Source organism: Trachurus japonicus, chromosome 1 (genome assembly GCF_045865225.1).
Source record: "Trachurus japonicus isolate A0001 chromosome 1, Traja_1.0".
NCBI classification, from domain to species: domain Eukaryota; kingdom Metazoa; phylum Chordata; class Actinopteri; order Carangiformes; family Carangidae; genus Trachurus; species Trachurus japonicus.
The window spans coordinates 3,862,491-3,885,432 of record NC_140907.1 but is presented as its reverse complement, the minus strand read 5'-3'; the positions used below and the strand labels follow the sequence as shown (position 1 = coordinate 3,885,432).

The following is a 22,942-nucleotide window of genomic DNA, read 5'->3' as shown; positions in this document are numbered from 1 at the left end:
TGATTAATCTCCTGTGGTCCCGCTAGTCCATACTGATCTTATTTGAATGGTTTAATGGTCGATTATAATTTTGTCTGGCGTCCTTTGAATCTGTCTGTTTTTTTTATCCAATAACAACCTCCCAATGGGACAAGAGATGGAAATTGGTCATGTGGCTACAATCTCATAGATTTATATGTTCATTAATATGTACTGTCCCATTTTAAAAAATAAATAAATCATGAATCATAAACACATTTAAAAACATGTTATTCTATGTCCTCACCTGTCCGACGTAGAAGACCTCATCAGGATTGATGATGGGCTCAGAGCTGAGTTCACCTAGGGGCACCAGACCCTTGACATTGTTGTAGAAACGAACGATGCAGCCAAAGTTTTTGATGCTGACGATGAAGCCGTGGGAGATGCAGCCGGGACGGGCGTCGGCGAAACTGAGGAACAGCGGCAGAGAGCTTTCCACCAGAGCCTTCTTCCTGGTCAGGTACAGCTTCTTATTCTCTGCGTCTACTGACAGCACCTGAAGGAAAACGTACGCACACACAGAGGAATAAGGCAAATATACAAAACCACCAAAGAGTTGAAACTGTATGTTTCAGATTTAAAACAAATGAGGCCCGTTACCGACCCGACATTTGATCTTCATGCCCTCTGTGTACTTCTTCTCTGGGTTTTTGAGGATGATGTCAGAGAGGTGGGTCCGAGGCACCAGACCTTTAATGTGATCGGACAGATGCACCACCATGCCGTGATTCAGCAGGACCGACACTTTGCCCTTGGTGAAAGAGACACAAGGAGGAACGAGGATGTGAGACAGATAACAGAGAGAGGCAGAGAGACAGAAACTTGTAAAAAAGGAAAAGATAATGTATGAAGTAAAGGAAATTAAATGAATTTTTCAACACAATAAAAACGGAGGTGTCTAAATGAAATCCTTGTCCATTAAGTCAATGTTTCATTGCTATCTCAAGTCAAAGACATCTGATTCTTCCTGACAGTTTAACACGCTGTCGTCTTTCTTTATAAAAAAGAAGAATTAGCTAATCATGATTTCTCATTCACATCTACATCATCACCCTCATTGAAAAAAAGCCAGAATCTAAATTTATGAATGTCTAAGTGTTTTCTCTCACAAAGGGTTTAACTACTAGACACCACATGTTTCCTACTTCACTGAAAAGTCCTTCAGTTTAAGTCCAAGTTTCTATTTTCCCACAACACACTTCATATTGTAGCATGACTGACTTACAAACAATCTGAAATAATAATAAAAAGCTACAAAAAAACAACAACAACAACAACTGATGTGATGTATTAGATAACTTAGATGTAACCAGTCTGGGCTTTTAAGGTAGGAACCTACTGTGTGTTGCTTTTGCAGGTCTATTCAAGCAAAGTACCACAATTACCTCGACAACTTGACCAGCCTGGAGATCATGATACCTATAAAACGGCCTCTCAATCACACTCCTGGAAATAAGACAAGACAGTTTTTTGGGGTCAGAATTTCAAAATGGATTTGTGAGTTCACAGTTTGCCATGAGCTTAAAGAGATAGTTCACCCAAAATTCAAATTTCACTCATTATCTCCTCCCCCTCATGTGGACTAAGGGCTGGGAGAAGTTTCAGAGTCCTCCGTGGCTTCTCTGAGTTACAGGGGGTCTCAGCGTAGCAGTGCATGTCCATATAACGGTTGCAAATGGATACCAACTGTCTTCGTAACAAAAAGACACACCAAAAAACATCCAAATACCTCCATGCTGCTCGTATGTAATGTCCATCTTGTATTGAAGCCCCAAAATGCGAAATTGTCACAAAAAAAATTAAGTAAGTCAGCTTCTCGAAGTCAAATTTGGACGAACCAGGGTCTGTCCTCTTCCAAGTTCGTCCAAATTTGACGAACCGGGAAGAGGAGCTTCGAGAAGCTTCCACTACAAAACAAGCTTGAAATATAGACTTACTTAATTTTTTTCGGGACAATTTCGCATTTTGGGGCTTCAATACAAGATGGACATTACATACGAGCAGCATGGAGGTATTTGGATGTTTTTTGGTGTGTCTTTTTGTTACGAAGACAGTTGGTATCCATTTGCAACCGTTATATGGACATGCACTGCTACGCCGAGACCCCCTGTAACTCAGAGAAGCCACGGAGGACTCTGAAACTTCTCCCAGCCCTTAGTCCACATGAGGGTGAGTAGATAATGAGTGAAATTTCAATTTTGGGTGAACTATCCTTTTAATCTGGAGCCACATACTTGCGCAAACTAGCAAAATGAATCTGTTCCATGGGGCTGAAGTCCAGGATCCTGCAGGTGTGCTCAGGCTTGGCCAGCGCTCTGTTCTCATTTGCTGGAGCGCTTCCCTCTTTCAGGTTGTTCCTCTGCCAAGAAAGACAATAAACCATTTAAACCAAACGTTCTGTTGGCAGCACATCTGCAAACAGCGATTATTCTTTGTTACAATTAACATCAAGCTGACTCACGTGCACAAATGCCAATGTTTTGTCGGGCAGTTCCAGCATGGCTCCAGACATGTGGTGCACGGTGGTCATTTTGCAGCCGTTCACGACCTCACCAATGCGCTCGCCACCAGCAGGGTTGGGCTCAACGGTTTTCCCGGGCTGAACCAGAAAGCTGCGCAGACTCAAACCCACCAGGCGCGTGGTCGGCTCCACGTACAGCACACAGGCTTGGACCTGAGTGGGCGGAGGCAAAAGTACAAGAGATAGTTAGGATGCCAACTTCCCCCAGTATAGTATAGACTGAGCATATATACATTAAGTGGTAATGTGGCGCCATCATGTGAAATCATTTTAATAGGATGCTTTTTTAAAGGGATAGTTCAACATTTTGGCAAGTTGGCACAAAGACATAATCCCAACAACAATCCCAATTGTCGGTGCAAGCTATTTTTAGAATGGCGGAGCAGAACCATGAGCTGCTCAGAGCTACAATATGGAGGCTAATGGGATTTCTTGGTTTCCCTCATCAAACTCATCAAATACACAATCCAACAACTCCAAAACGCTCTGGTGGACAAGTTGTGACCTGCACATTCACCACGCTATGAGATAGTAACAGAACGTTACCAGACAGAGTTGTTTTCAAGGTAAATTCATGCAAAACCGCTGATGCGCGTTACTGTCGGGGCAATTTTTCAGCAAGCAGTCTCTGCATTTACCTCGAAAACAACTGTCTTGTAACGTTCTGTTATTATCTCATAGCGTGGTGAATGTGCAGGTCACAACTTGTCCACCAGAGCGTTTTGGAGTTGTTGGATTGTGTATTTGATGAGTTTGATGAGGGAAACCAAGAAATCCCATTAGCCTCCGTAGCGTGGCTCTGAGCAGCTCACGGCTCTGCTCCGCCGTTCTAAAAATAGCTTGCACCGACAATTAAAGGTAACGAACGTACTCAAAAACTATAGAGATTATGGCAATGGGCCAATTTGCCAAAATGTTGAACCATCCCTTTAAATCCAAAATGTTAATGTCAATGAACGTCTTTTTCCTGTGCTGAGTCTGACTCACCTCTGCTCCCTCTGTGTAGTCTGATGCCTGTTCTGGCTCCATGTGGAGAAAGTCCACCTGACCACTGAAGGAGGACAGGAAGTCCAGGATCAGACCATGTCTGGTAACCTGCAATGAAGACATTTCAACATTATCAAAATGAACAAACAGAATTTTACCAGTGAAATTTCACCCTTTTTAGACAAAATCTGTATAATATTATTCCTATTATGATTAAAATGTTGCCTCTACCTTCTTGATGGTGGATTTGACCAGAAGACCAGGCAGAAGGTTAGTGAGGTTCCAGCCGTGTGTGGACTCGGCACAGGTCTGGGCGATGGTGGAGGGGTTGATGGAGAGCTGGACCACGCGCCCTTCGTTCTTTATTTCCTCTATTGGACAGGTCACATACTGACCCACTTTCAGCTCTGCCGACATGAGAACATAGAAGACATGAACACCTGATATTCTGACCAATGTGAATAATTTCCTCAGTGAATGAAAAGCGTAATTGTTTTGTCATACCTTCTGGTTTGTTGTGTTTGTCTTTTATTGCTTTCATAGACAGGAAGGCTTTGGACCCGTTGATCCCTATGTCAACGATGCAGCCATGATCCTCAACACTTTCCACACATCCACTCAAGACCTAAGACACAGTGATAACATATTAATATATATTTTGTTTGAAACCAACAAAAAAACAATCAACTAATATTTTCCTGACTGATGATGCTGCACATTAATGACTCACCATGCCAGCTTTCAGACTGCTCGAAGTGAGACCCTTGTTGACTAGCTTGGGATTGATTGACAGCTGGATGCTCAGAGAGCCTCCTTTGGCTACATCCAACTTGGCAACCACACACCTCACCACCATGCCGGGGTGGAAGAGAAGCGGCAGAGAACAGAACTCCTGTGAAATACAGAGAGCAAATATTAGAAAATATGACTAAATATTCTGGGATGTGTGCTCATTTCTTTATTATTTGGTATATTGAAAGCATCACGGCAAAGTATTACCTCCGTCTCATCTGACGCCAGTTGCTCATTGAGCAGCTTGGTGTACGAGTCGCTGATGTTCTTGATGCTGAGGAAACCTTTTAGACCACAAGGCAGACTGACGGTCACCTCGAAGTCTGCAACCTCCTTCACACAGCCCAGCATCAGCATACCTTCCTTCACACTCTGGGAGAAAGAACATGGAAAATACAATTCAATTAAAGGCACAATTAACAAATTATTAATATGCCTTAGGCCTTCCCAAATATATTACCTTCAGGTGTAGGATTTCCACACACTTGGCCGCTTCATTGAGAGTCAGGCCGTCTTCTTTTCCTTTGCTCGTCTTTTGCTTTTTAGGTTTCTTTCCGTCATCTTTGACTGCCCCCTTCCTTTTCTTTGTTTCTGCTTGTTCGTTTGACGGCTGGAGAAAACAGGGAAAACATTTTACTCAAACATTCTAGTGTGAGACTAAAAAAGTACACAGTGCATAATCCACATTTATAGACACAGTTGAAAAGAAAGGAATGTGAAAGGAGAATCGGAGCAGCAGATGAGAGTAAGAGAAAAGAAGACTTTGTGCAGATTATAAGAATACACAGCGTGACAATGTGTGATAATAAACTGATTTGACTAGACAAAGTAGATCTCTGCACGGACATATGGATATAGAAGACGTTTTATCTTTAAAAAAAAAAAAAAAAAAAGGAAAATAAACTTTACCTGGAAGAGATTGTCCACTTCACCTCGCTGCACCACTATTTTACTATCAGTGGGCTTCTTTGCTGTCCCTCCTCGAGGGAAATCTTCCTCCATCGATGCCATGTTTAATGTTGATTCAGACGTCTGAGACAATTGAAGGAAATGTGAATAAACCCATTTAAATGCCTTTTAAACGCTGTTGACACACTTCAACTCATGGGCAGACTCTAGACGAGGTGGCTGTATGTTACTGTAAACTTTACATTTCAATCAAAGCGAATATTATGGACAGAAGCAATCTCAAATGTAACGACACTTGAAAGGCACGGGGGGGTTGTGTTTAACCACATACGTTTTGATTTCTCACTAACTAACGAAACTATTTGAGCTCTTGGAAAACCAGAAAAAGGCATGTCCACCGTCCATTAGGACTGAAAAAATACATGAGGATAACGTAATCGTTGGATAAAGGTAACATGTTTCGGTGTGTATACACCTAGTGTATGCATAGCGAGTCTCGATCCAACCTCCGTTTTGACATCAAATACATTTTAGAATATACTCTCACTTTTTACAATGAAATATTTACTTACATTAAATCTCCAGCTTGTGGATATCCCAAACTCACATGCTGTTCAGCAACACGCCATGATCGCAACCCGGAAGAAAAACTCATACAGGCGTTTCCTTCCTTGTCCAATCACAGAGCAGAAATAATGATTGACAGTAACTTTGACCATTCAGGGACCGTTCCGGACTCCAACTCTGAGTGGCAGTGTTTTGGCCCAATCATGACACGGTTTGTGTGTCTGCTCCGAGTGGGCGGGACTTCCTTCTGAATTTAGCGTTGCGGCCTCTACTGAAGGACACCTGTCTCGTTCTGTTTTCACAGGGGTCGTGTGCTTAAGGTAAGACACTGCACATTTAAGGACAAATTAGCCCGTTCACGCTGGCTTCAACAATGCTTAGTGGTAATTGTCTTGTCTATAATACGTCTCTGCAATGATACACTATTTAACTAATGTTCAGGACATTAAGTTAGCTTGTAGGCTAACGTAGCCAGCTACATTAACTTAGCGTTAGTGTGTGCTAGCTAACGAGCTGTACAGCAGGACTGTCCGATGAAAGTCAGCCTGAATGAAAATCACGTTAACGTTCATTTGTCAACTATGCAGTTAATTCACTGAAGTGGGTGCATTTGTCACAAACAAATGTGACCCTGGAGCAAAGTGTCAGAGCTTCTTGTTCGCGTCCTGGGATCAGATTTGATCTTAGCATGTCAAGACGGGCACCATTGAAGTTGCAAACTCTCTTATGTAATTTCACTGCTAACTACAATGCAGGGTTAACAACAGCAAGAGAGCTGTTTTAGCCTGAATAAAATGCCGCATTTATTAAGAGCATTTTGAGGTATTCATTAATGTGCTTGAGCTATCCTACATCTGATTACAGTCGAAATGACCGTGCAATAATTGTATATTTAGCATTGCGTGACAAAAAGCAGCTCAAATTCCCACTTGAACCACTACTAGAGATGATTATGGGTCTGCAGCAGCCAATACCTGTATAATATATAACTGTATGTCATCACTGATTCAGTTTAAAAGATATCAGACACTTTTGGCTAATACTTCCTCAGTGCCCAAGGTTACTTATCCAAGCTCGTGCATTTTCAAACTGATTCATGTGGTTAATGTATACACATTAAGTACTCCAACCTAATTTGTCAACATGATCATGAAGTCTCCTGCATTGCTGATCAATATTAGTATAAGCAATATCAGTTGCTTCAGCTCCAAGTTATTTAGTCAGACACTGTATCCAAGGTCAAAAAAATGTGTTTGATTTAATAAAATGTAAATCTCTAATTCACCTGTTTTCCAACTTATTTTAGGACCATCAACTATCCACCATGGGAGGACATGATGCCGGAACCCAGCACCAGTTCACTGGGATTGCAAAGTACTTCAATGCTTACACAATCATAGGAAGGAGAAATGTGAGTTTTATGTGCAACTCTTGTAATAAATTGCATGGCACAATTGATAATTAAAACACCAAATCTCCACCTACTGTTGTAAAACTTTCAATGTGTCTTTGTGGATGTTTTTTCCTGTAGTGTGTTTTGGCTACATATGCCACCATAGCAACCATTGCCCTTTTCTTCAAATTGAAGCCGAAGAAACAAGCCGCTATCGCAGAAAAGTGATGTAAGTATAATTGCATTTATCCCATTCGTTTTCAAATCCACTCTACTTACATTAAAGTGTTGGATTAGCTTGATCCATTCAAGGTCTTTGTTCTTTTCTTTTACAGGTGTACAATTACAATTCTAGCAGCTGGGAGTGGAGAGGGAGAGCTGTCTGTGCTTGTAATAAAATATTCCTGTTTGATTTCCCTGTGTTAACAATAAAGAACATTTATGCCCAAACATAAAATCGCTTTGTTTTATTTACAGTGTACGCCAGTATAAAAGACTATGATACAGAAATGTCAGCCACGTGTTTAGCTGTTCTCATGGCAGTGATGTTTAGAAAATGGCCTTCAATCAACAATGGCACTTATTCAGGCAAAGAAAAATCTGCAATACAGGAGCTTGAGTTGGACCCTGAATCGACTGAGGGCCGGACAGGAGCGGGCTAACCTCTTTTCCTCATTCACAGCTAGATTTCCACCAGAGGTGAACTGATAAAGTCTTGTTTTATTCCCACTGCCCCACAAACCATAGTCTGTGCAGGTCCGGGACCAAACCTTTGCATTGATTATTTTTGTCTTTAAGTCATATCTTATGGATTGTAAGCCCCTGCGGCCAGAAGCAGGTTTCTCCGGGTGAAGTGGAGGTGTATCACAGGGGTGGATTTAGACATGTAGGTGCCCAGCAGAAGCTCCTGGGAGTTATCTTGTAGATGAATGTGTCCTGTGGCTGCTGTGAAGTCGTCAGTCTCTAAATCATCAAATGCTTTCATGGCATCCCACAGACGAACGGTGTTGTCCATGGAGCCTAGAGAAAAGAGGATACCGTTAGTGTGGATTCACTCAATAGAAACACAGTCAGAGGCTCAAAATGAAAAGGATGAAAAATCATCTAAAGCATCATTAGGCTCCCAATTCTAATGAATATAGCTGATTAAAAATATTTAGAGTTGTTACACACACCGGAGGAGAGGATCTCTCCGTCCCTGCTGAACCTGAGGGAATAGATGGTGTCTGTGTGACCTTTGAGCTCTCCGATCATCAGTCCATGACCGATGTCCCACAGAAGAACTCTGCCATCAGTGGCTCCAGAGGCCAAGAACTTCCCGTTGGGAGAGAAAGCCAGCGCATGAATGGGACCCTGGGGGGAGAAGGTTGAAAGAGGCTCAGTGCCTGTTTCCACAGCACTCAAGTCTACTAGCTGTGCTGCAGTTCACAAATGTGGAGGCTGCTTTTGCACCATTAGACAAGGGGATGTAATGACACTAGGGATGTCACGATAATGATTTTTTTAGTACGATTATTGTCAGAAAAATAATCACGGTATTATAACACTATTAATGTGTAAAATCAAATATATTTATAATATACATTATTAATTATAAAATATTTTAAATATCTATTAAAATATGACCACTTATTAATCTGCCAGGGGAAGTGTTTGAAATATTCAAGTCATTAACTGTCATCGATACCAAATGTTTTAAGTTAATTTTAATCTTTTTTTTTTTTATTACAAATGACACTAGCATTTAAATTCCTACCAATTCAATGCTACGTTAGGTAAATGGACCAGTATCTGTGCATTTACCTTTACTTTGGCGCACATCTGCCGACACGGCTCATACATAATCGTTTTTTGGAAAGTGACGGTATTTAGGAATCTTTGCAATCAATGAATTGTGGCGTTTAATACCGCGATTAATTGTGAAAACAAGTAATTGTGACATCCCTAAATTACTGAATTTCCTTCGGGATAAATAAAGTATCTATCTATCTATCTATCTATCTATCTATCTATCTATCTATCTATCTATCTATCTAAATGACACTAATACAGGATTGCTCAAATCAAAACAACCATAGAAGTTGAAGTTTTCATTCATCTTTTCATTGGCCCTCATCAGTGCACGTAATTGTGTATTTTTAATAGTCTTATACTACAAGACAAACTATGTAACTCCAGTGATGTTCAGAAAAACATAGCAATGGTAGTTTGTTTTCAGTTTGAATTTTTAAAAATACCGCAAAATATCCAGCTATCATGTTCCTGTCATACAGATTCATCATAACAGCCCCCATTAGACTGTTCCAGTTACTCGACTGACCTTATGACCAGTGAATATGCGGACGCAGTTTCCATTCAGGACGTCCCAGAGACGGATGGTGCGGTCAGATGACCCAGTGGCCACATAGTTGGAGTTGGGGTGGAAACGGGTGCAAGTGATGTCAGCTAGATGACCGGAAAACATCCGTAGAGGCTGGTAGTGGTCCGTCGCCCACAAGCTGTTGGAGACGGCGCAACACGGACCAATGAGAGGAAGCTGTAAACATTGCTGCTGTGTGTCCAGAGTGTGTGTAAAAGTAATATCTCATACTAATCAAATAGGTTCTGAAGTTTCTTACCGGGCAACTCTGTCGTGTCCCCCGGAGACAAAATAGTAGCCGTGGGGAGAAAACTGGGTGTCCCACACTGGGTAGTTATGTCCTTTGTAGGCCACTAGACAAGTAAATGTTAGGAGACTCCACAGTCGGACTGTACCGTCTTCAGAACTTGACAACAGGTAGTTTCTGTAAGGCAACACAGAAAGTAAGTAGTTAATGTTTAAATCAAGATTCAAGATTTTTATTCTCGTATACAAATGTTAAAAACCAAGCAATTAAATTATTACTTGCATTGGCTCCCTTTACATACAAAAAGATAGATAAATTAGGATAAGAAATAAATAAGAGACTAAGACATTGAACTAAAAACAATCATACATCTGAATTGAGCAATAAAGTGCACAGTGTGTGAGTGCATGTTGCAAAAGTCAGTAAATGTATAGTAAATCAATAATGAGAAAAATCTGATGGAAACCTCATATTGGCAATGTATGTTCCAAGATGGCAAAGAGTGTGGGTTATGAGGCGATCCAGGTACATACTTAACCAACAGTCTCTACTTATTTTATATTATTCTCTTGTTTTGCCATATTTGAGTTACTGTGTCTGGGAAGTCTGGGGTAATACGTAAAAAAACAACAGTTTTTAATGTTAGGTTCAATGATCACACTAATCTACTCTTTTTGAAGGCATCTGCATTAACATTTTTTGACTTGGTAAAATTTAAAACTGCATTAATCATTTATAAAGCAAAAAATAATCTTCTTCCATGTATAATCCAAAAAATATTTCATGAGAGGGAAGGTTGTAGAAGGTATGACTTAAGAGGAAAACTCAAATTGCAACAACAAAGTGTAAGATTGACTCTTAAAAGTATGTGTATATCTGTCGGGGGGGTTATTCTATGGAATAGTTTAGATGTAGAGGTTAAACTCAGTAAAAATGTTAATCAATTTGAAAGGAAGTTTAGAAAAGGAGTGTTTGAAATGTATAACATGGAGGAGGAGATAAATGATGTAAAATGATGAAATGACTGTGGGGAGGAGGGGTTTGGGAGAGTGACCTTGTGTTTTGGTTGTCTTAACGTTGCATGTGTGTTGTCTGGGGTTGGAAATATATAAGCTTTGCTTCTTCCATCCCCTTTTCAAACCGTGTTTGTTGTTGTTTGTTCCTGTTCGATATATGGTTATATGGTGTCCTGTGGATTTTCTTGTTATGTTGTAGGTGAGATATCATTTTGTTTTGGTTTGAAATAAATATTATCTAATCTAATCTAAAACTACGTGTGTAAGTAAGAGCTGTTTTACCTGTCTGGGCTAAAACTGATGCCGTAGACCGGACCGCTGTGTCCGTGTAGGATCTTTGACTCGCTGGCTGTCTTCTCGTCCATGATCCTCTCCAGCACATCGTCTGATTCTTTGTCAATGAGGTTCAAGTCTGAAGAGAAATAAGATGAATACAATGACAGTTTGGGGTAAATTATTTTCTAACAGTCAAGGATGATGATGAGAAGACCTTCATGGTGTCGTTGGTGCTGTACCTGCTGCAGACTTGACCTTGCGCAGCTTTTTGGGTGTAACGCTCCAAACCCGTACCGTGGAGTCAGCGAAGCCTCCTGCAACCAGGCTGGAGTCGTCTGTGAAGTCCACCGCTGTCAAACCCTGCAGGGCAGAAGGTGATGATGATGATGAGAAATGACTTCCAGTGAGGTTTAAATTTGTATTTAACTCTTCAGACAACAATCTGCTGAAATGTAGTGAATGATTGTAGTCCTGAGGTTTTACCTGGTATGCATTTAGAAAAGAGTAGAAGCAGATAGACGGGAGGTTATCTGGTCCCAGGCGGATCCTCTTGGTGGCCTCCTTCATGTACATGATCTTGTCCAGCTTGTCTGAATCCTTTAGTTCTGGCAAAGGTATCCTACACAAAACAGTAAAAAGATGAACATTTGCATCATTAAAGGGACAACGAGGAGTTTCTATTTGGTTATAAAAAAGTCTCACGTTAATGTGGATGAATCTACCCTACCCACACTTGTTGTTAATGGGCCCATTTTCGATAAATGTATCGTTTTGTCTCTATCGTTATTTTGTTATTATTAGTGGTGGTGGAAATGCTGGGCGAGCTGACCAGCGTTTCTTTACTTTCGGTTTTGTGGCGAGTCATGAGAATAATGCCACCAAAACGCCGTTTATGGTTGGAACTACGACGGTATGTGATCGTCTTCGAACCTCTGACTTTAATTCTTGATGAATGAAAACATGAGTCTGTCTTGCGCCGGTCAAAGAATTTCACGGTGCGCACGGAGGCTCATAAATGTAGTGTGAAAACGCTTTGCTTTCCCAAAACTCCTCGTTGTCCCTTTAACAAAATTTGGGAATATTTGGGCTGAGCTGTATCTAGAAATAATGTCACAGACCAGTATATTCAGAAACAATTAAAAAAGAAAAAAAGAGCTTGCAAATAAATAATGAATTAATTATATTTATAGTCTCTGAGATTTGCAGTTTTCATTAAGTACGACGCACTAAATGGCAGAGATGATGCCAGATGTGAGCCTCTGACAAGGCTTTATTAATGAATAGTTCATAATTAACTGTCTTGTGCTGTGTGGACTTCAATTTAAAAGTTGTTATTAATAGGCAGCATGTGTGAAGTAAGTGACTGGAGTAGTGGTGCATGGTTGCAAGCAATTAAGGTCAGTCCACCACATCAAAACACACTGTATGCTTTTACAAGATAAATGAGAATTCAAAAAGCCCAAATCGACACGGTAAAATATCACTATAGTAGTTATGATATAATGGTTGATGAGAGGACAGTACAAGCAGTGCAGATGCTGAGTTGTACAGCGCTGTGCAGTGTAAAAAACAATCTGACCTAGTTTGTGAAGGTGCATTAGGATCCTGCTTCTTGCTCTTGGAGCCCATGCTGTCCTTCTTGGGTTTTTTCTTCTTGGGTTTCCCCTCCTCATTCTCTGCTTCCTCGTCCTCATCATCCAGAGGCAGCTCGATCTCTGGTTCCTTCAGTAATCCATAGTAAACCTACGGCAGTTTGAAAGGCAACGAAACAGAAACATCTCGTGAGTTCAAAAGACTTGTTTAAACTTTTGACAGTTAGACCAAGAAAACACAAATCTTTGTTAGGAAACCAACCTTAGCTTTATTGGCCTCTCTCTTGCCCTCTCCAGCCAAGCTACCAGACATGGCATCGATCTGGCTCTTGCTGCGTGGCATGCCATCAAAGATGTCGATGTAGAGGTGCTCCTGGATGATGTTCCAGATCTGGTTGTTCTGACGCTCCTGCAGGTGTCTCTTCAGCAGCTGGTAGGAGTCACGGGAGATGCGCAGGACGAACTTGCTGGTGCGGAAGTCGAGGAGGGTCTCGTTGCCTCTCATGTGTTCCTTCTTCGTCAGGCTGGACAAAACACGCAAGTCGTCCTCATAATAGCACTCCTGGTCCCCACTAAACCTGTGATGGAGGACAGGAGAAAAGGGTTTTAGGACTTATGCGAGAGTGAACACAACCAATATGGAAGTAAGTTATACATCACTTTAATTTTGGAAAAAGAGGAAACTCACTTTTCAAAGAAAGCCTTGGCCTCACTTTCATGATTGTTGTACACCAACTCCAGATACATGTGGACAAACAGTGGGTAGAAGACCTGGGACAGCTCGGCTCTGTGACAGTCCAGAACCGTCTCTATGAACTTCTTCAGGCCGCTGTAGTAAACCTGATACAGAACCGGGTCTCCCTGCTGGCTGTAGGCTGACAGCACCACGTTGACATCTGGCTGATCCTCTGCAACTACTGTAAAAAGAGAGAAGTCCAAGTGAGATGTGGTGGTGTTTGTGTGGGAAGTGACTTTTTCTTCTCTTCAGTTTCCTTATCTGTTCATAAAACTACGAATAAAGGCTCCATGACTCTTTGCACTAGAGGTTATGTGATGATGCTCCATGACATGGTCCTTCCACCCTAGTGTCCATTGATATGAATTGGAAAATTAAATAAATAAATAAAACACACATGAATAAATAAATAAAATCAAAAGAATCAAAAGAAAAAACACACATATAATGTAAAACAAAAATAAAAAGCCCGATCATTAATATTAACTTAGTGAAGCGCCATGTTTAACTTTTATTCCCTCATTGAATGATAGGACTAACTTTACTACGGCACAGTGTGGTAGTTGGACCGGAGTGATGTTTTCATTTACAGTGAATATATAAAGTTGAGTAAAACATCTCTATTTTCACCACTGGTGTCAGTGGAGGAGCGCACATGTGGTAAAGTCGTAACGTTAGGTGACGTTCATATTAACAGGAAACGTTTGTGTTAACCGTGCGATAGTGTTTCAGTAGCCAGTGACTTTCTCGGACCTTTTGTTGGCGCCGGGGCGCCGGCGGAGGATGAGACGGTCACCCGGCTGAGCAGAGAGCTCGCATCTCCGCAGTTCAGGTCCGCACCGCCCGCAGCATCTCCAGAACCGGTCCCGGAGCCGTCGGCCCCCTTCAGCTCCAGAGAGTCCTCCGGTAATCCCGCTTCACGACGTAAGATCTCGACGGACTCGCTCAGGTTGTTCTTTCTTAGGAACTGCAGGACTGCCAGCAGCGTCTGCTGGTCCTCCGGGGCTCCCGCCGCGGTTTTGTTACTTCCAGCCGAAGCACTGGAGCCGGGGGACGGAGAGAGGAGTCTGCCGTCGTTTGCATTATTATTTCCCCAGCCGTCGCTCGGCGGTTCTGTTTTAATGTCTTTATCTTCATCCGCGTCGACCAGACCACCCTGTACGGCCGCCATTTTCAAAATGAATTGCGCATGTGCGAGGTTGAAAAAAAGGAAAACGTGACCGATGCAAGATCCGGTCACCTGATTGGTACTTACTCATGCTGCGTCACTTAAGCCCCGCCCCCATCCCCACCAGCGAAAACTGTCGTGTAGGTGCGTTCACATCACACACATCTACCTTCATTTTGATCGAAAAGTCCCAATATTACCATGACGCTTACTCTCTGTATTAACCCCTAAAAAGCTCTGTCAATAAAATTAAAAACTGTAATAATGAAACAATGTTTCCTATTTTGCCAGAACCTAAGGAGCTTCACCATCTCAGTTCACATAGGCTAGTATTTATATAGCCTATTCATATTATATTTTGTCAACAGTCCACAGCTCCTGTCATTTAGTCTATGAACTAGAATAAAGTCAAATCTTCACATATGAGAAGCTCGAAACAAAGCAAGTTTGGACATTTTTGCATTAAAAGGGAATAAAACAATGAATTGATTAGCCTAATAGTTGCTAATTAAATTCCTGTCAATTCATCATATTAATTGTCTCAGCTCTACTTTTGATTTATAAGAAGGGGAAGACCCCTATTATTTAAATCTGTGTGCACTCTGAAGTTGAGTACACGTTTTTGTATTTAGATGTGTACCATTTTGTACCAGGTGGTGGCACTTTGCTTCCACACAACCACTGACAAGAGTGTCCGAACCTGATGCCCTCCTTGGACAATGTATTGTCAGTGATAAAGGAAACTGGAGTGTGGCAGTTATTGTCATTATTGATGAACCTACTAACTTATTCATTTAACTCAATCCCCATAATCCTGTTTTTGCCTGTGAAAGAACAATATGGGGAAATACCCATGCAGCAGCAGTTTCTGTAAATTATAGAGACAGATGTGTGTTTTGTCTGAACTGTAGACAAAAACCTCAAGATATTCAGTTTATTATCATAGAAAAGTTTTTTAAAAAGTGTGTGAGAGAGAGAGGAAGAGAAGCATTTTTGCTTTAAAAAAAAATCATATAAACTAGGTCAAAAGGTTTTCTATTGATCACCCAAATTGAAGTAGCTTTAATATGTAAATTACACGTGGAGCTACAGAGGAGGACAATAAGGTTGTTGGCTGGAACTGAACCGGGTATGTCAAGGTTCTACTATAGACTCGTCACTAAGGTACACTCATGCTCCAGGACACCCCAAGGTGACTGTTCAATGGAGACAAATGATGTTTACCTCAGCAATGTTGTTCATATCCCCCTATTTCCTCCTTATGTCACTGAGGTTGTTAGCGTGTAATATGATTTTTATATGAAAGTAGTGCACTTCCCTTTTATATGATTTACAAATGGTTTATATCAGATAATGTGTTACTAAGGCGAGGAACATACAGGTTTCACTAAACAATATGATTGTTATAATAACATGATGGACTGATTAGTAAAAAAAAAAAATTACTCAACTTGTAGCATAGAGGATAAACACAGGACAGAGGACACACACTTACAGGAATCAGCAGGATCCACATTTTGCTGAGGCTGGATTTCTGCCTGTACAGAAGAACAGCCCTTCTTCTCTCTCTGAACACCCTCAACTCCTCGTCAGAGACACTCATATACCGCTGAGTCTGCATCTTTCAGGTCAGTACGGCATCTGTTTTCATTTATAGGAGACTGTCAGTGGAAAATCCTATCTTAATCTTAGCAACATTTCATTTTATGCCGTTTTCAAACACTGGAGCTATAGGTATTCTGTGACATTTCTCATGTATTTACCTTCACAGTTGTAATGTAAGGACAAAAGTGTTAGATGATGAATTTTATTATTTTGTTATTTTGTTATAAACCCTCTCCAAGCTAAAGTAATGTTTTTATGTAATGAATTCTCATGTTTTCATGCAACTTATTATTCCTCATCATGTATACATGCAGTTCATCCTCTCTCCTGACTGGGTCCATCCCCTCTGGACGTCTTGGGAGTGACCAGTCAGCAGCAGGTTTAATATGCAGACTAAGGACCACAGTGAGCGATGGGACGAAAAAGACGGGTTCACAGCAGAAGCAGCAGGGCGTTGTGTAACATTGCGGCTGCGACGCTCCGTGTGGAGGAGAGGTGGGGGGTGGGGTTGGCTGTTGGGTGGGTGTGAGAGACAGAGACGTCAACATCAGCAGCTCAGGGCGTGGTCATTCTGTGCAGGTTCGCTGTACAGATGTTAAAGAGGGAGAGAACCAATACCTTTCTTCTGTTCTCACTGAATGACAGTGCCGGTGTTAGGTGGTGCGGACAGATTTAAGATCAGCAAAAATGACCACACATGGTCGACACAGCTCTTGGTGTGGTCCCCTTCTTCTCTGACCTGATAGGTGAAACTCATGCATCAGGCTAAAGGTTATTGATTGAAGATCTATAAGTGTCCCCCTTCATATAGCAGTTTAAAGGCACCCGCTGTGCAGTGCTAGATGACTGCCACGTCCAACACCTGCACCACCACGGCACCATCTGCCTTTGTAATTGTATTCAATCAATTCACTTTTCTATTATACTGAAGGGGCTTTTATTATGAAATTACAAAATAATGAAAGATAAAAGGAGCTGTTTTAAAGGCAGAAATATGTGATCATGCAAAGGCACAAGAAGAGACTATGAGAATCCTTTCAGTACTTGAGTAACATCACAAATTATGTATTTTTTTACTCCACCACATTTATCTGATGGGAGGAGGTGAGCTCATAATTTATGATGCATTCATTGCCACTTTATGCACAGCTCAAATGTTAAAGCATTAGACAGTTTCAACTAATTATGCTTTAAAAAAATACATTTTAAAGAATTCCCCTTTTCTACCTCCCCCTTACTCACACCATGTGTACCTAGAAGATGCCCTCTACAATGCCTGTCAACTTTTCACAGGTGCTTTGGGGGATTCAGACTGACTGACCATTACAGAAACCCCAGCTCTGTAACCTTTTGTTCTCCGCTGCTGCCTTCGGACTGGTGTGTGCGTGGTCTCTCCCCAGTTAAAAAAAACCAAATGGGTGAGTGAAGTGGGGAGTGAAGCGTGTTCATTCGTACGCTCCTTTCACACCTCAGTGAGGACTTTGCTCACTTCCACACTGTGTCTTTCCCTCTTTCTCTCGCTCGGTGTCAGGAGACAGCAGGGTGTGGCTTCACCCAACAGAGACGGCTTTGTAGGAGCACAGGCGCATGCACACACACACACACACACAAATACACACAGTCACCTCAAAGAAAAGCTGTTTTACACTTGAATGCCTGAAATTCATATGTCTGTAGACCCATAACACACTGTCTGACAGCAGTAGAATAGTAATATTATACAATACAAACAATTGTAAGAAGAGAAAAAAGCACAGTTTTTCATTTTTTTAAGCATTATACAAAGTTAATGCTTGTATCTTTACCACTGTTTCCTGTTCTTGTAAATGTAAAAGCACTTAATGGTACTAACCAGTAAAGCGCTGATAAGACTGGCATGCATCAGCGCTTTAAATTAAAAGGCTATTGCAGTGTGTTTACATGGTTGATGCATATCAGAGAACGACGTGCTGTCATGGTTTTTCCCTCAAGCTGTTATGCTTATGTGCCAGTAAAAATGTCCTCTGATGAGATTGCTGGGGAGGTTTTATGGCAAATGTTCTAATTGGCATGGGTGTCACCACCCTGAGTCCCGTTCCCCGGCACTGTGAGGCGCTCACCCACATGGACGGCTCTGGGAGGCTGAACTGATGTCAGGGTGATTATTTTCGCCTTTGAATTAACAATCCTGACAAAAAGATTTAAGGCGAAGGCTTGTATTAAAAGGACTGTGCATGGAAAAGTGAGTAGCCTATGCCCATGTTTGTGTGTGAGGCAGCAGAGAGTGATGTAGTCCTGGGAGTGCAGACTGGGGCGTGGCAGTTTTCTAGTCACTTGCAGTGTTTTTTATGTTGCACATGTGGGGAATCTCTTTCCAAGCTGCAAAAAAATGTTGAAGAAAATGTCTAATATTATTTAAAAGATAACCTTTTAGGATGTTATTATTCATGCATATCATCCAAAAAGATGATTTGTTCAGCCACACCTGAGATGTCCTTATGTCCTAGATGATCTTTAGGCTATATTTAACAATCAAATGATGCTTCTCTGGCTTGCTGTGTTTGTCCTTCCTCAATTTGTCACTTGTTTATTGTTTGCTGTCCATGCAGGAGTACTCAGCAGTCAGCCAGAGAGTGACTGTGTGAATGACAAGGTCCGTTCCTTCCAGTGACCTTCATATCTAAAGGAGAGATGATTTTCTTTTTTTTTTTTTTGCCTTTTTGGGGAAAACGCTGGCTGCGTGTCTTTGAGCTGTAAACGATCTGGAAACACAGCAAAATCTCCCACTGCGATGCACGAGTAAATAATTCATGAAGTGTGACTCGCAGAAAAGGTAGAAAATGCCCTAAGAGTAGAGAAAAGAGAGAGAGAGGGAGTGGAGAAAAGATGTAGGAAGGAGGGGGAAAAAAAAGGGTAAAGGAGAGTGGAGAGGAAAGGCAGCTAAGGAGGGGGGTCGGCAGGGAATAGGAGGGGTGGGGTAACGCGTGGGGAGCAGGAACAAGACAGAGAGGATGTTACCTTGAACTCTGAGGATGCCTGGATGAGAGGGAGGCAAAAAGGAAGAAGCTTAAATGAGGTTGTGCATGTGAGAGGTGAGACATGATGGTGAGACAGGCAGGTGTAAGGGAAGGCGTGAAACGTGTGAATGATGAAGAGAGCCGACAGTAGAGCTCATCTCTCCTCCAGTGATGTAAGAGGTGAGCAGGGAAGGAGGGATGAGGACGTTTCTTACAGTAGCCATTAGCAACGAAGAGGAGTCACAGCTTCATCCAGTTTAATCACACTGAGGTGAAGCAATAAAAAAAAGAGCTGCAGTGTTTTTGATGGACTTTAATGAAAGGCTAATCATTGCCTCTTGAACTTGGAGTTGGAAATACAAGGTGACGCTGCCAATATTTAAAATCCATCTTTATGTTGCCATAACTGACTGAAGTTACTGCCCTGTAGTTTCTCTCCTGTCAGTTCCAGTCTTATGAACGCTGCTCTTATTTCCTTTAGCCTGGGTGAGGCAGTGCAAGAGTAAAGTGCGTGTGTGAGTGCATCTCGGAGCCTTTTCGCCATTCAAGTGGAATAATGGGTGTGAAGGCACTAGAGATCTCCATTTTGGGGGATGAAATGTGGGGAGCCTGCATTATTCAATACTGACCTAACTGGAGAACTGGATCCTGCACGCATTTGTCTGTTCTGCCGTCCTTCACAATGAATGAGTCAAATCCAGACTGAGTAAATGAAACATTGTTATAGTCAGACTCTTCAGCAAGGCATTTTCTGTAAATACTATGCTATATGAATATGAAGCAGGTGTTTCTTTTGCCAGTGTGCATGGTCTGTAATACAGTAGGCTATATAAAAAAAGAGATTCTGACTTTCCCAGCTGCCTGGAGCAGCCTGTGGATGTAAAGGACTTGAAATAAAATTTCCAGGAAAATGATTAAGAATGTGATATTTATGTGCGCTCCCGAGTGTCTCGCCTCAATACCTGTCTTCATAACATAGACTCCATCTGAAAAGTCAATGTAAGCACAAAAAACAACAAAAGGTCTAATCCAGAGAAGATCATCAAGGTAAACAGGAACATGACCAGTGTTGGAACAGAGCTATTGTCCAATAACAGATTGAAAATGTACCCTTAAAGGAGAATTCCGGTCATTTTTGACCTCTAAATCGTTGTCCTGATGGTCACCCAGTGTTGGCGGGAGCAAAAAACGCCACTAAAATTGATGCAGTCAAACCAGAGTTACACCATGGCTACCCAGCGCTAGGGATAGCGACAACGCTAAACTATGGGGGCAATCTTTTCAACCACAACAAACACTCAAAAAACAATCAAATATCTATGGTACATGACTGGAATCCTTATGACACACCACTGAACTCATATAGTGTACAGCATAGACATTATAAACTTTGTGTTTTTGCATGTAGTCACTCACCTCAGATAGCCGAACTCTGAAAACAACACTTTTTCCTTGTTGTGATGATTTCTTTACAAAAATAAACGGTGGAGCAGTGCAGTGGTAATGTCCAAAATATCTCTGACCGTTTATTTTTGTGCATCAATTTTAGTCACGTTTATTTGCTTCCCCCAATGGGTGACCATCAGGACAACAATGTAGGGGTCAAAAATGGCCGGAATTCTCCTTTAACTGTACAACTTTCATAGTCTTGACTTGTTATGGGAGCAGGTGACCTGGAGAAACATCATTACTATAACACTTTATGGTAACTGTTGAGATGTGGGAAGTGGCAACATTGATAAGGAAGCAGAAAGTCCCTTCACTAGTAACTGAAAGTCGGTGCATTTAAAATGTTAGTGATAATCACTCAGTGCACACAAATACAGGTCATGTTGAACAGTCCTACAGTGATTAACAGTGTATGTGCTGTATGTATAAGTAATATATTAATTATACTTTAATGTGGAGCTTGTTAAGGAGGATATGTGTGTCTCTGTGTGTGTGCAGAGATTGTGTGATGCAGGGGTTAAGCAGTGATGACATATCTATACTGTATAAAATTATTATATACTATTGGATGTGTAACTTTGTCACATGCTGACTAGGAAGGATTTCCTCTGCATATATCTGTTACCAATGTGTATGTGTGATCTTGATGATCTTATTTTAAAACTATCACTTCACATTGAAGATTTCATTTCCAAAAGTGCCATTTTGAAAAAAATGAGCTGAGGCTTTGTAATTATTCTTTGCAAAGTGTTGTTTTCTATAAAACTTAATTTTTTTGAGATATGTCTGTTTTGTTACATCTCAAAGTCACTCAACGTTGGTTTGACTGATATCACCTTAGGTAAATAAAAAAATATTTTTTTAAAAAACGGAGTTATCTGCTTTTGCAATGAACTCTTCAATATAGATTTCACTTTGAACGCTGCCTCTCGTCTCCTCTCCTCTCGTCTCCTCTCCTCTTCTCTCCTCTCCTCTCCACTGTTTCTCTCTGTTCCCTCCCACGCATTTTCTGTCACTGACCATATAACCAGGCACTTAAGCCTTCCCCACTGCAGGTCCTTCGCGACACAATGTTGTGCACCACATTTTCTTTATCACAATAAATAATGCAGGCCCCATGTAAAACTAATAAGGCAGCATGGTACAGAGAGGCAGCATAACAACCTCAAACCAAGAAACACGCAGAGTCCATTGAAATATTTGGATTCAACTCATTATTTCCCAAAACTGTGTGTCCTATCCTGCTACATCATCATCATTATTATTGCTGATATTATACTGCATTGTTTTTTGTTGTTGAACCACATGCTGTTATCTTTATTGAAGAGGTTTGTTTATTTAGGAGACATCTCACTGCATGAATGTCCTTTGTTCTCTGCAATCCAAGCCTCTTTAGATAGCATCTTTACCAAATTAGCCCTGTCTGCAGTCCACTGAGCATGTCGAGAGATTATCATGCACACTCTCACACACACACACACACACACACACACACACACACACACACACACACACACACACTCACACTCACACACTGACTGACAGCTGCTGGGAGGTTAAGATAAAGGGATGTTTTCCAATTTTGCCAAAGGTCAGAGCCCTGGTACTTAAAGTCTGTCCAGAGGATAAGCCTGAATCATTAATTACGACTATGGTGACCAATGGCAGCATAAAGGTTTTAGGTGCAAAGAAACTGGCATAAGAATATGAATTATATCATTTACAGTTGTCAATAGTTAAACATAATGTGCAACGTGTGTCCATTGTCTGTTTCAGTAGTAGCAGCTCAATCGTCTCGTGTGTGTGGGATACAAATGTGAAAACTTTTTTTTTTTTTACATTTCTCTGTGGGAGACATAAGTGTTTATAAATTAGAATAAATTATCCAGGGATATCACAGCTCTCCCACCTAGTGTGTGTCACATTGGCAGGAAATCTTCTCTGAGGACATTCAGGACAATACTGATAAAGATCCTACTCTCTCACACGGATCAATGTGACCTGAGATAAATCCTAATCAGTTCTGTAAGTCACCGTGTTCTGGAACATCTTTTTTTATATTGATAATTATCAATTTATTTAGGTTTCACCTGGTTGCCTGTAATGATGGAAAAGGAAGACTGGGGGCACAATGAGGCCAAGATGTGACCACACAATTCTTCCATATAAATAAAAAGAGAAATGACAAACGGCCAAGAGAACAAATAAACCTGGTCACTATAAAGCAATTTTCTTTGTTATTCTTACATGTGTGTGTGTGTGTGTGTGTGTGTGTGTGTGTGTGTGTCTGAGACCCAAAATAGAGGAT

General features: G+C 41.2%; 3 protein-coding genes across 5 annotated transcripts in view; 1 reads left to right on the top strand and 2 right to left on the bottom strand.

The window, feature by feature from the left end:
* The window catches only part of pdcd11 (programmed cell death 11), a 24,811-nt gene extending 18,936 nt beyond the window's left edge, over nucleotides 1–5,875 (bottom strand). For 2 of the 3 annotated variants that reach the window (XM_085790619.1, XM_085790704.1), the window contains exons 1-13: nucleotides 5,803–5,875; nucleotides 5,231–5,353; nucleotides 4,782–4,931; nucleotides 4,529–4,693; nucleotides 4,260–4,421; nucleotides 4,034–4,154; nucleotides 3,761–3,936; nucleotides 3,530–3,637; nucleotides 2,483–2,695; nucleotides 2,256–2,380; nucleotides 1,407–1,467; nucleotides 626–772; nucleotides 266–517 (exon numbers count right to left, since the gene is read on the bottom strand). In XM_085790619.1, coding sequence (XP_085646745.1) covers nucleotides 266–517; nucleotides 626–772; nucleotides 1,407–1,467; nucleotides 2,256–2,380; nucleotides 2,483–2,695; nucleotides 3,530–3,637; nucleotides 3,761–3,936; nucleotides 4,034–4,154; nucleotides 4,260–4,421; nucleotides 4,529–4,693; nucleotides 4,782–4,931; nucleotides 5,231–5,332 — 1,782 coding nt within the window. In that variant the 5' untranslated portion in view covers nucleotides 5,333–5,353; nucleotides 5,803–5,875. The remainder of the gene's footprint in view (nucleotides 1–265; nucleotides 518–625; nucleotides 773–1,406; nucleotides 1,468–2,255; nucleotides 2,381–2,482; nucleotides 2,696–3,529; nucleotides 3,638–3,760; nucleotides 3,937–4,033; nucleotides 4,155–4,259; nucleotides 4,422–4,528; nucleotides 4,694–4,781; nucleotides 4,932–5,230; nucleotides 5,354–5,802) is intronic. The other variant, XM_085790562.1, reaches the window with a different exon arrangement.
* A 109-nt stretch (nucleotides 5,876–5,984) lies between these two features.
* atp5mk (ATP synthase membrane subunit k) lies at nucleotides 5,985–7,647 on the top strand. The gene is made up of 4 exons (XM_085791031.1): nucleotides 5,985–6,117; nucleotides 7,104–7,208; nucleotides 7,329–7,419; nucleotides 7,526–7,647. The coding sequence occupies exons 2-3, from the start codon at nucleotides 7,122–7,124 to the stop codon at nucleotides 7,416–7,418; spliced, it is 177 nt and encodes a 58-aa protein (XP_085647157.1). The 5' UTR covers nucleotides 5,985–6,117; nucleotides 7,104–7,121; the 3' UTR covers nucleotide 7,419; nucleotides 7,526–7,647.
* taf5 (TAF5 RNA polymerase II, TATA box binding protein (TBP)-associated factor) lies at nucleotides 7,643–14,601 on the bottom strand. The gene is made up of 11 exons (XM_085790819.1): nucleotides 14,170–14,601; nucleotides 13,369–13,597; nucleotides 12,943–13,258; nucleotides 12,668–12,831; nucleotides 11,572–11,707; nucleotides 11,328–11,448; nucleotides 11,095–11,224; nucleotides 9,809–9,973; nucleotides 9,511–9,688; nucleotides 8,366–8,543; nucleotides 7,643–8,210 (listed from the first exon to the last, which is right to left on the bottom strand). The coding sequence occupies exons 1-11, from the start codon at nucleotides 14,585–14,587 to the stop codon at nucleotides 7,996–7,998; spliced, it is 2,250 nt and encodes a 749-aa protein (XP_085646945.1). The 5' UTR covers nucleotides 14,588–14,601; the 3' UTR covers nucleotides 7,643–7,995.
* Between the last annotated feature and the right edge of the window lie 8,341 nt (nucleotides 14,602–22,942).